This window comes from Nanorana parkeri, unplaced genomic scaffold (genome assembly GCF_000935625.1).
Source record: "Nanorana parkeri isolate BGI_ZX_2015 unplaced genomic scaffold, ASM93562v1 scaffold176, whole genome shotgun sequence".
Classification (NCBI taxonomy): domain Eukaryota; kingdom Metazoa; phylum Chordata; class Amphibia; order Anura; family Dicroglossidae; genus Nanorana; species Nanorana parkeri.
The window spans coordinates 1,588,197-1,601,728 of NW_017306444.1; the positions used below are offsets into that span (position 1 = coordinate 1,588,197).

General features: G+C 38.3%; 1 protein-coding gene across 1 annotated transcript in view; it reads right to left on the bottom strand.

Moving 5' to 3' along the window:
• Positions 1–13,532, bottom strand: part of LOC108785742 (protocadherin gamma-C5-like) — a 225,342-nt gene that overhangs the window by 189,832 nt on the left and 21,978 nt on the right. The window contains exon 2 of the mRNA XM_018554875.1: positions 7,159–9,571. Coding sequence (XP_018410377.1) covers positions 7,159–9,571 — 2,413 coding nt within the window. The remainder of the gene's footprint in view (positions 1–7,158; positions 9,572–13,532) is intronic.

Below are 13,532 nucleotides of genomic sequence, written 5' to 3' on the forward strand. Positions count from 1 at the left end.
CACACACACACACACACACACACACATACACACACACACACACACACACACACACACAGCTATTAAACATGCATAATTAAAAGGTATGTGTGTAAATGGACCCTAATAGAATACAGAACTAAAAACAGCCCAATATGTAATACACATAGAAATAAGCTTACAAATTGACAACATTAGTGCAAGAACTGCAAATTATATGAGTCTACAACAGACATGATGCAATGTATAGCACATAAAATGTTATTAAATCTTTTTTTAGACAAGATTGCACCAAACATATGATTATACCACTAGTTGCCAAAACTAAACCTTCCATTGTCATGTAAGATAATTAGAATACTGCAGGTTTAGAGAATAACCCACCTTGTTTGGATCATTCAGACAACTTGTATCTGAGGATGTATCAGTGTCTTTAACTAGTTCCCGTAACTGGGGAAAATCCAGAGCCTTCAGAAAAGCTGAATCCCGCTGTTGTGGGACTGGGGGCACATTCGTTTGGTAACATTGCCCTTGTCCTCCTGGAGGAACCATCCTGACTTCCATGTATTTTAAGGTTCCATCTGAGTTCAAGAAAAGAGCTGGCTGATACTGGTCTATGTAAGATTTAGATTCAGATCCACTAAGATAACAGCAGCTGCTGCCATAACCATAACTTTCCTTCCTCAGACATTTCACCAGTAAAATAATGAATGTCACAAGGAAAACTAAACTGATAGCCGCAAGAGAAACTATTAAATATAAAGTCATATCTGATGAATGTTTTGGATTTTTAAGGAAATCTCCGGATTTGGGTCTTTCTACTACAGCCTCATCTGCTATCATGATAAGTACAGTGACACTAGTAGATAATGGAGGGTCTCCATGATCACTGATAGAAATGAAAAGTTGCTGTTCTGTATTTTCTGCATCCTGCAATCCTCGTGCCGTTCTGACTTCTCCAGTATGTTTAGACACTTGGAATAGTGCAGAACTGTCGGGTTCAATAAGGTTAAAGGCCAACCAGGCATTGTGACCAGAGTCCAGATCCACTGCAGTCAGTTTTGTCACCAGAAAACCAGCACTTGTAGATTTTGGGATTCTCTGTTGGACAATGAGATCATCAGAGTGTTCTGGATACAGCAGGGTGGGTGAATTGTCATTGCTATCCAATATGAATATGAAAACAGGGATGGTGGAAAATAACTTTGGAGATCCAGAATCCTCTACTTTTATGGTGATTTGTAGAGTCTGAATGTGCTCATAGTCAAAGGAACGCTGAGCATATATATCACCATTATTAGAGTTAATATAAACAAATGAGGATACAGATGATCCATCCATTTTGGTATCCATTATGGAGTAAACAAGATCAGAGTTAACCCCCTCATCTGCATCAGTAGCAGACACTGTACATAGAAGAGTCCCCGGGTCACTGTTTTCCTTTATAAAAGCATTATAAGTAGACTGTAAAAATATTGGTGCATTATCATTAACATCAGAAACCCTGAGAATAACAGTCATCTTACTGGACAGAGGGGGAGACCCTAAATCGGAAGCTGTCAGCTCAATAATGTATTGGGATATTTTGTCTCTGTCCAAAATCCCATCAGTGACCAATGAGTAACGGTTTTTAATAGTCCTGATTTTAAATGGAATACTAGGTGATAACTCCAACTGAATCTCTCCATTTTTACCGGAATCCTTGTCTCTCACATTAATAAATCCCACAACAGTTCCCAGAGGAGCATTTTCTGGAATCTCATTTGTCATTGAAGCAAAAGAAATCTCAGGACAATTGTCATTTACATCTTCTATTTCTATATGAACCACACAGTCACCTTCCAATTTAGGAAGTCCTTTGTCTACTGCTTTGATTGAAATTTCATAGAAAGTAGCTTCTTCAAAATCTACAGATCCAATAATATAAATCTGACCATTCTGTTCATTCAAAGAAAATTTTTGTCTGGCAGCTTCTGAAGTGTGTTCATCAGTATAATACAGGATTTCACCATTGGCTCCCTCATCAAGATCTGTTGCATTTAATGTTAAAATAACTGTATTTAAAGGGAGGTTTTCTTTTAGATTGATTTTATACGCTGGATGATCAAAAATTGGTTGATTATCATTAATATCTAACACTGTTATTTTGATGTGACAGGATCCTGATCTAGCCGGTTCTCCACCATCAATAGCAGTGAGAATAAGATTGTGTTCTTTTTTCTCCTCCCTATCTAACACCTTCTCTAATATCAGCTGAGGGATGAGAGTGCCGTCTTTCCTATTCTTTACAGACAATGAGAAATAAGGATTTGTGTTTAATGTGTACTGACTAACACCATTAACACCAACATCCAAATCCTTTGCAATCTCTAAGGCAAACCTAGCACCAGGATTTGTCCAGAATTCTGTAACTTCTATAATGCGGTTATTAGATGAAAATGTAGGGGTATTGTCATTAATATCCTGAATCTCTATAACTAGACTGTAAAGCTCTGAAGGATTTTCAGCAACCACCTCTAAATGCATCACACAGTTCACACTGGATCCACAAAGGGTCTCTCTATCAATTCTGGCATTAACAGTCAAGCCTCCATTTTCCTTATTTACAGCAAAATATTTCTGGTATTTCTCAGATGATAAATGTAATCTCCGCTGAGATATCTCTGCACGTTTCAAGCCCAGATCCTGAGCTAGATTTCCTACCCATGTCCCTGGATCAGACTCCTCCACAATAGAATAACGAAGCTGCCCAGAGACACAGCCCCAGCTACAAAGGAGAAGGGAGAAAGCTACTTGCCATTTCCAACACAGACAGCAGCCTCTGATGTCCATATCTTATAATGTTTCCTTGATGTTTGCAGTATCATAGATCCTTTATAATCCACAATGCCTCTCATTTATAAATTCATATGAAGGTTTTATGGCAAAAGTAATCCATCTGTAGCAAAAACATCTTCAGGATCCCTAAAGAAGCAGTTCTTTGTGTGAGAGAGAAGAGATGGGAGGGTAAATCACTGAGCCAGGGGGAGGAGAGTGCAAGGCTAGTTTGAGCAGATATATTGCTGAAGCTAAATAAAATGTCCAGATGACAAGTCTGCCCTCCTGTGGTCTTTAAATATAATTGCAACCTATCATAATATACACAGTAGTTATGTTTTAAAAGAAAATAGGATTATTTTGTTTTCACAAAAGGCATCATTGTTTAGCAACAATTTATATAATAGTATGCTTTACATTCTAAAAAAATGGTGGTCTTTTACCTCTTAATGTCTGTCACTATTATGGAACTTAATTTAAAAACAGTTTTCATGCTTTGTTATTTTTTCAGGTGCCTGAAGGCTTGGTCAGGCATCCTGTTGAGCCATCAGAATCCTGGGTTGCTCTGGTATGCAAATGTTTATCCAATCCTGTGATTGAGAACCCCAGGAGGTTTCTTGGGCCCCACTTCTCATCACAAGGATGGGTCATTGGTAGAGCAAAGAAGGTGTCACCTTCAGCGATATTATGAAATAACCTGATTTCATAAAAGATTCTAATACCTAGCCCATTTTCCCATCTGTCAGAAAACAAAAGGTGTCATCAGCTATGTACTGTAAAGGTCAGTCTGAATCCATGTATTACTTAGATAGATTCTACATCAGGGTTGCCCACAATTTGTTGTGTGAAGATCTACTTTTTATATGACCAGCTCAATGAGATCTACCAACGAATGGCACCACAATGCACCTTCAACAACAGAGCACAGGGTAGATGTGATTGCAATGAACGCACAATACTATTATGAATGGGCCCTTAGTTCAGACATCCCAACTCTTCCGGACGTTCCGGGAGTCTCCCGCTATTATATAGTGGCTCCCGGACGCCCGCATGAGAGACATTTTATCCCAGAAAGGTTTTAAACCTTTCCGGGTCTGCTGCGCTCATTAGTTCTGCTCAGAATCCATAAAGTTTTTAGTTGTAAGGGGAAAAAAAAGTGTTGTTTGTGCCTTCACATACTGTAACCATGGCTGGTCAGTGGGAGGGGTTTAGGCACGGCATGGCAGCCCGTGATTGGCTGAAGGCAGATGCCCCTGAGCTAGCTCTACAGATACCTTGTGATGTGAATGACAGTGCCAGGGGGCAGCTGATAGAAGACGCCTGTGGAGGTGGCAGGGGGGGGTAAGTGGCACATATATACACACACACATATATACATAGTAGATATCATAGCATTTTATTGTTATTATATTATATTATGTTATGTTATTATTGATTAAATAATGTTTTTATTTTATTTGTGATTATTAAAATGATATGCTGCTGCTGTCAATCAGCAGAGGTGGACCTGAGGTGCTTGTCTGCTGATTGACAGCAGCAGTGGGTGAGTACAAGAGCGAGCCTGCTATTGGCTATTGCAATTTGAAATGACCAATAGCAGCTTAGCTATTAATTCCCCTGCTATCAAGTTTTTTTTTTATTCTGACGGTGGCCGGCGGCCGCTGTAAAAATTAATTAAAAAAACAGAGAAGGCACCTCCCTGAAATAAAAAGGACAGCTCCCTGAAATAAGGTTTTGCAGGTTGGGATGATTAGTTAGACCTTGCACTCTTATCAGAGGAGAGGTAAACTATGGCACTATTACCTATAATGGCCAAACGCCTAGAGATAAAACTCCTAAAGCTCCTAATCTCAGTCTGTAAGTGAGGGCACAGTCCTGTAGATGGGGGCATGTTCTGTAGGTGGGAGCACACTCCTGTAGCTTGGGCCATTGTCTGTGGGTTTGTGCACAGTCCTGTAGATGAGGGCATGATTTGTATGTGAGGTCCCAGTTCTGTAGGTAAGGGCACAGTCCTGTAAGTGGGGGCACAGTCCTGTATGTGAGGGCATGGTCTGTAGGTGGGTGCATGGTCTGTGGATGGGGGCACAGTCCTGGAGGTGAGGGCATGGTCTGTAGGTGACGGCACAGTCCTGTAGGTGAAGGCATAATGTGTAGGTGGGGGCACAGTCCTGTAGGTGAAGGCATGGTCTGTAGGTGGGGGCACAGTCCTGTAGGTGAGGGCATGATGTGTAGGTGGGGGCACAGTCCTGTAGGTGAGAGCATGGTCTGTAGGTGGGGGCATGGTCTGTGGGTGGGGGCACAGTCCGGTAGGTGAGGGCATGGTCTGTAGGTGATGGCATGGTCTGTAGGTGAGGGCACAGTCCTGTAGGTGAAGGCATGGTCTGTAGGTGGGGGCACAGTCCTGTAGGTTATGGCATGGTTTGTAGGTGGGGGCACATTCCTGTAGTTGAATCCATTCTAACCAATGCCCAATATAATATAGATTTTGCAGGCACATGCAATACACAAGCAGCTGTGTATGGAGATGTGAGTCTTGTACAGCTGTGTCTAGGGGGTATAGATAACCTAGGATTCAGTACACAATGCCCCTCCCTAAAGAACACCAGTCACCTGGCCCAGGCCTGTGTAAGATTTGCGTGTCCCAAGGAACCGGCTCTCAGATTCCCAGAGAGTACCTGCATGCTGAGCTCTGTGCGCTGAGGCTTCCAGTGTCAGCGACTGTGTCGGGACAGAGCGCCATCTGCTGACCAACAGCAAACTGCACCCAGCCAGCAGCAGTTGAGATCCCAGATAAGCAGAGCAGCTAATTCCTAATTTCAATCGCGATCTACCAGAATTAGCTTTGCAATCGACTGGTAGATTGCGATTGACCTTTTGGGCACCCCTGCTCTACACTATATAGTTTAGGCAAATTTTTTAGGTCTGACAGAAAAAAAATCAGAAAAGGACTGTTACTTTGGGATAATTAACAGTTATTAAAAATAACCTCAGATTTCAAAAGAAATAATTGCTTTTATTATTAAACCAAATAGCAAAATGGTGAACAAAAAGCACTATGTCAACTTTCTTGTTACAAAGCATAACTAATTAATTTGTCAGAACACTCTGGGCAAATGTCTTCAAACTGTGATTTACTAATACAAGCTAAAAATGAAGGAAAGACTTTGAACATAAACAGTAAGAACATTTTTTCTTTATAATAATTGCCATATAAAAGGATCAGTAAAAGCAAGAATAATTAAATAAAAAATGTAACCATTAACCACTTGGGGTCCCTACAATATCTACCAATGGCATTTTCAGAATCTGAGTTTGGTAACCACAAAAATAAACAGTAGAGTACCACAAAACCCAATAACACATGAGAAGGAAGTGGTGCAGCAGCCCAATTGCAATCACAGCTTGTAGACCAAGAATGATAGTTTTACAAGTATCATGTAAACCACCAGAATAATTTGAAATGTGGTAATGAGAATCACATTTTACACTAAATAGACATTGCAAGAAATCTTTCAACACTGGAGCAGACAAAATCTGGAGACGCTAGAAGTTGATTGGTTACTATGGGCAGCTGCTCCAGATATTATCTGCTCCAATTTTGATTATTTTCCTCATTAAGCTTTCAGTATTGATGGTCACTCACTGTATTTAAAAATAAAATCACCAATTTTCTTAAAAGCCTATAACTGTTCATTCAACAAGGTTATATGTTTTAAAAACATAGTAAAAATATAAAAGAAACTGAATGTCCCATTTGACCTATTACAGATAGGGGGTTTATTAAAACTGTGAATTTTAAGCAACATATCTATATAAAGCTGCATTTAAATAGTTACACATAGTGCAGTTCTCATAAGAGGGTTTTTTTTTTGTGTTGTCATTTTCATAACTCTGCTTTGGTTGCAGTTTCTAATAAGCACATATTCCTTAAACATAATGGCACTGCTCATATTTTATATATGCTTTAGAGCCTCATACACAAAGAAATGATCATATAAATTACAAATAGAAAACACATCACAACGCACTCAAAATAAATTGAGAACACCATTAAACATGTATAAGAAAAAAAGTATGTGTTTTATGCACCAGAGTGCAAATGAACCCTAATAGAACACAAACCTAAACACAGCCCAAAATATAATATACATACAAGTAAGCTAACAAATTGACAAAATCAGTGCATGAACTGCAAACAGATGTGACATAGGGTATAGCTTTAACATTTTTATTAAAACAATTTGTATTGCCTAAATTGCACCAAATATATGATTGTCCCACCAGCTGCCAAATCTAAAACCTTCCATATGCTATATTAGATACATAGGAGATTAAAGACTGAAGGTTTAGAGAACAACTCACCTTGTTTGGATCATTCAGACAGCTTGTATCTGAACAGTTATCAGTGTCTTTAACTAGTTCCCGTAACTGGGGAAAATCCAGAGCCTTCAGAAAAGCTGAATCCCGCTGTTGTGGGACTGGGGGCACATTCGTTTGGTAACATTGCCCTTGACCTCCTGAAGGAACCATTCGCACCTCCATGTACTTTAGGGTTCCATCCGAGTTCAGGAAAAGTGCTGGCTGGTACTGATCCAAATATGATTTAGATTCAGATCCACTAAGATAACAGCAGCTGCTGCTATAACCATAACTTTCCTTCCTCAGACATCTCACCAGTAATATAATGAATGTCACAAGGGAAACTAAACTGATAGCCACAAGAGAAACAATTAAATATAAAGTCATATCTGATGGTGGTTTCGAATTTTTAAGGAAATCTCCGGATTTGGGTCTTTCTACTACAGCCTCATCTGCTATCATGACAAGCACAGTGACAGTAGTTGATAATGGAGGGTCTCCATGATCCCTGATAGAAATGACAAGTTGCTGCTCTGTATTTTCTGCCTCTCTAAATCCTTGAACAGTCCTGAGCTCTCCAGTATGCTTAGACACTTGGAAAAGTGAAGGACTCTCAGGTTCCATGAGGTTAAAGGCCAGCCAGGCATTGTGACCAGAGTCCAGATCCACTGCTGTCAGTTTTGTCACCAGATATCCAGCACTTGTAGATTTTGGGATTCTCTGTTGGACAATGAGATCCTCAGAGTGTTCTGGATACAACAGGGTGGGGGAATTGTCATTGGTATCCAATATGAATATGAAAACAGGAATGGTGGAAAATAACTTAGGAGATCCAGAATCCTCTACTTTTATGGTGATTTGTAGAGTCTGAATGTGTTCATAGTCAAGAGAACGCTGAGCATATAAATCACCATTATTAGAGTTAATATAAACAAATGAAGATACAGATGCTCCATCTATCTGGGTCTCCACTATGGAGTAAACCAGATCAGAGTTAATCCCCTCATCTGCATCAGTAGCAGACATTGTACATAGAAGAGTCCCTGGGTCACTGTTTTCCTTAATGAAAGCATTATAAGTGGACTGTAAAAATGTTGGTGCATTATCATTAACATCAGAAACCCTGAGAATAACAGCCACCTTCCTTGACAGAGGTGGAGACCCTAAATCAGAAGCTGTCAGCTCAATAATGTATTGGGATATTTTTTCTCTATCCAAAATCCCATCAGTGACCAGTGAGTAACGGTTTTTAATACTCCTGATTTTAAATGGAATACTGGGTGATAATTCCAATTGAATCTCTCCATTTTTCCCTGAATCATTGTCTCTCACATGAATAAATCCCACAACAGTTCCCAGAGGAGCATTTTCTGGAATCTCATTTGCCATTGATGCAAAAGTAACTTCAGGATAATTATCATTTACATCTTCTATTTCTATATGTACCACACAGTCACCTTCCAGTTTAGGAAGTCCTTTATCTAATGCTTTGATAGAAAATTCATAAAAATTTACTTCTTCAAAATCTACAGATCCATTAATATAAACTTGACCATTATGTTCATTCAGGGCAAATTTTGCTCTAGCAGATTCTGATGTGTGTTCATCAATATAATACAGGATTTCACCATTGGCTCCCTCATCAAGATCTGTTGCATTTAAAGTTAATATAACTGTATGCAAAGGGAGGTTTTCTTTTAGATTGATTTTATACACTGACTGATCAAAGACTGGTTGATTATCATTAATATCTAGCACTGCTATTGTGATATGACAGGATCCCGATCTAGCTGGTTCTCCACCATCAATAGCAGTGAGAATAAGATTGTGTTCTTGTTTCTCCTCCCTATCTAACACCTTTTCTAATATCAGCTGAGGGATGAGTGCGCCATCCTTACGATTCTTTACAGACAATGAGAAATAAGGATTTGTGTTTAATGTGTACTGACTAACACCATTAACACCAACATCCAAATCCTTAGCAATATCTAAAGTAAATCTAGCACCAGGACTTGCAAATAACTCTGTAATTTGAATAACACGTTTATTAGATAAAAATGTGGGGGAATTATCATTAATATCCTGAATCTCTATGTCTAAACTAAAAAGCTCTAAAGGATTTTCAGCAACCACCTCTAAATGCAGCACGCAGTTCACACTCGATTCACAAAGGAACTCTCTATCAATCCTGTCATTTACAGTCAAGCCTCCATTTTCGTTATTTACAGCAAAATATTTTTGGTATTTCTCAGATGATAAATGTAATCTCCGCTGAGAAATCTCTGCACGTTTCAAGCCAAGATCCTGAACTAGATTTCCTACCCATGTCCCTGGATCAGCCTCCTCCACAATAGAATAACGAAGCTGCCCAGAGACCCAGCCCCAGCTACAAAGGAGAAGGGAGAAAGCTACTTGCCATTTCCAACACAGACAGCAGTCCCTGATGTCCATATCTTATAATGTTTCCTTGATGTTTGCTGTATCATAGATCCTTTATAATCCACAATGTCTCTCATTTATAAATTCATATTAAGGTTTTATGGCAAAAGTAATCCATCTGTAGCAAAAACATCTTCAGGATCCCTAAAGAAGCAGTTCTTTGTGTGAGAGAGAAGAGATGGGAGGGTAAATCACTGAGCCAGGGGGAGGAGAGAGCAATGTTAGTTTGAGCAGATATATTGCTGAAGCCAAATAAAATGTCCAGATGACAAGTCTGCCCTCCTGTGGTCATTAGATATAACAGCAACCTATCATAATATATACAGGAGTTATCATGTTTTAAAAGGACATAGGAATATATTGTTTTTTTCAAAAGGCATCATTGTTTTACAATAACTTATATAATATAAGTGTTGTCTTGAACCCCTTAATCTATACAGGGCATCATTGTTAATGAGCTCAGGCCATGTATTAGATCTGAAAACATTTTTTAATGTTTTCTTATATTTCCAGGTGCCGTCTGACCCGGTCAGGCATCCTGTTGAGCCATCAGAAACACATGTTGCTCTAGTATGCATATTTTCACAGAATCCTGTGATTGAGAACCTTGGAAGCTTCTTGGGCCCCACATCTGGCTTTTCACAAGGGTGGGGCATTTTTAGAGCAACAAAGGTGGAAGGTGGTGGGTTGAAATTTGCATATAAAAGTTTAGGGGAAATTATAATGAAGAATCTAAAACTTCAGATAGTGGAGATTTAAAAAGTTGTGCTGACTAAAAAAAGATTTTTACAATAAAAAAAATTATATGGCAAGTATGCACAACACATTTTTAAAAATGAAAAATAAAAGAAGGTGGAAACAAACGCCTAATAAGTACTTGAGAGGTACTAACTGAAATAAAAAAGCAATATCTGCTAGAGATAGTTGCATTGGCAAAACCTGGTTGCCACATACATTTTTCATCTGTAAACTTAAAAGATTTGTCAGTAGCTATTTACTGTAAAGGTCAGCCTGAATCCATGCATGACTTAGATAGACTCTTACAGGGTTATTCCCAAAAGGGTGGAGAGTTTGGAGAATGCATGAAGAGTGAACAAAATCAGCTATTTTGGCCTAGATTGTTCCCTTCTCCTTCCTTCTTCAAACTCTTCACCCTTTTGTGAATGACCCTGTAAATGTTCTATGTAGATTAGGTAAATATGTGTTGGTCTGACACATAACATTTCAAAGGGACTGTGATTTTGGAGAGTAACAGTTATTAAAAAATAACTTCAAGTTATTATAATAACTTTATAATTAAAAACTCAAACAGTACAATATTGGCCAAAAAGCATACACTGAGTCCTCATTAGTGTGTGTATCACTCTTAGTGTTCATGTATGAAAATATAGACTTCAGGAAATTAAGTACTGGTAGGCTCTAAAAAGCAAAGCCATAGCTTGACTGATTGTGATGCCATTAACTTCAGATTTAGACTGCACTTTTCCTCATGTGGATCAGGAGCTTTCACACAGGTTGCTGTTGGAGAGAGGGTTCCTGTGTGCACTTTTACTGTGGGGCTTATTAAAACAAAACCTAAGACTATGTTTCACGTTTGCACTCTCCTATATCTCCTAACCGTAAACTTATTATGGGTGTCTGTTATAAACCTCCAAATATGGGGGAGGAGGGGGAGGCCCACCTACAATCGCAAATAGAAATATCGGGGAAAGAGGGTAATGTTGTGATAATGGGGGACTTCAATTACCCTAATATCAACTGGGTACAGGGAACTTCCAAATCGGCTAAGGCAGCCCGTTTTCTTAATATGTTGCGAGACAATTTCAGGACCCGACCAGGGAAAATGCAATCCTAGATCTGATCATCACCAACAATACGGAGCTAATCGAGGATGTTGTAATCGGGGAGACATTGGGCAATAGTGATCACAAGGTGATTGCTTTCAATATCAATTGCAAGAAAGGGAAGGGGGATGGGCGGACAAGAAGCCTAAACTTCAGGAAGGCGAACTTTGATAAACTGCGTAATATAGTGGGTGAAATTGATTGGAATTAATTATATATTATATCACCATGGCCACACATCTTTGTTGTACATAGTCCTCTTTATCGTCTATAAGCAAAAATGTATGTATTCTCGAGGTAACTGAACATAAAATTCCTAGTTAAGAAGAAAACACAGAAACAAGACACTTATAAAAAAGACCCTGAAATATGAACTAACTTGCCTTTTTTTTCTTTAAATGGCACTAAATTGCATTTTCAGAATCTGACTTTGGTAACCACAAAAATAAACAGTAGAGTACCACAAAACCCAATAACACATGAGAGGGAAGGGGTGCAACAGCCCAATTCCAATCACGTCTTGTAGGCAAAGAAAGATAGTTGTGCAAGTGTCATGCAAACCACCAGAATTATTTGAAATGTGCTAATGAGAGTCACAATTTCCACTAAATAGAAAGTGAATTTTTATGACTTATAGGTCACTCACTGTATTTAGCCCCTTCCTGACCGAAGACAGGATTATACTGTCATAATCGTTAATTAAGGACTGGTGACAGGACAATCACATCATGCGGTACAATGAGCGCTGGTCCATGGAAGGACCAGCGCTCATTGAGTTACTGATGTTGCAGGGCCCCTAGGGGTCCGAGACAGACCCTCAACAGCGGATAAGGTGGTCATAGTCCTGTGATCACAGTGATAGCTGATCACTGTGATCACAGAGCCATGACAGCAACAGAGCCGCCAGCAGCTCACTGTGTTTCTCTGCTGCGAGACGGCTGTGTGTTACAAACTGATACAAAGTATCTTTGAGGAGAATACTGTATTCTCCTCAGAGATACTAAGTAGCAAAGCCCCTGTAAAGAAAAACATAACCGCTTAGTGCCCCAGAATTAAAAAATAAATACAATTTAAAAATAAAGTATTTAACATTTTTTTTTAAATTTAAAAAAAAAGGAAAAAGTTTAAAAAGTAAAAAAAGGAAAAAAATGTTATAAAAAAATTATAAGACAAAATAGTGCCCAGGAGGTTATTAAATATAGGAGGCAAATATAGGAGGCAAACATACCACATTCTAAAATTCTTCTAAACTTCTAAATTGTACTGCATTCCCTGTATTTTGTGACATATAACTCCTAAAATAAACTGAAATCCCAGACATATGATAACCCTACAAATCAGGACAAAAAAATAATTTATTATGAATTACTTTATATTAGCTACACTAACTATGTACACATTATTATTGCCAAAAATAAAAAATAAAAAATAAAATGAACTACTTAATTTTTTTAATTTTTTATTAAAAAAATAAGAATTTATATTTGCATATGTCACATCAAATTAATGCCAATTTTGTTCTTAAAAAAAACAGTATATAATATGTGTAGGTGCAATTAGTGAGAAAGATGGAAATTATGGTTGAACAAACTCAAAATTGCTCCAGTCCCAAAGAAAGAGAATATTTTTTGAAGCTGTGTCTCTAAGAAGGATAAACATCAAATATTTTTTTAATACTCTTTTTTTAACTTTTTTATGAAAAGCTTATAACTGTTCATTCAACGTGGCTATATGTTTAAGAAACACAGAAAAATGTGTTAAAATTATAGCTAGATCACAATTCCAATAAAAGAAACAGAATGTCTCACTTGCCCTGCTGTAGATTATTTTTCATTTTTTTTACCCTTTGCATTATAGCCAAAATATCTATATAAAACTGCATGTAAACACAGACAATATTTAACTTTGTCTTGATAGTACAGCTGTCACAAGTAATTTGCTGTGGGGTGCTGTTTACAAAACTCTGCTTTAGTTGCAGTTTCTAGTATGTACAAATTCCGTAAAGAATGGCAATGCATGTTAGATACACTGCCGTGTAATTTATATATGATTTAGAGCCTCACACCCTTAAACATGCATATTAAAAAGGTAGGT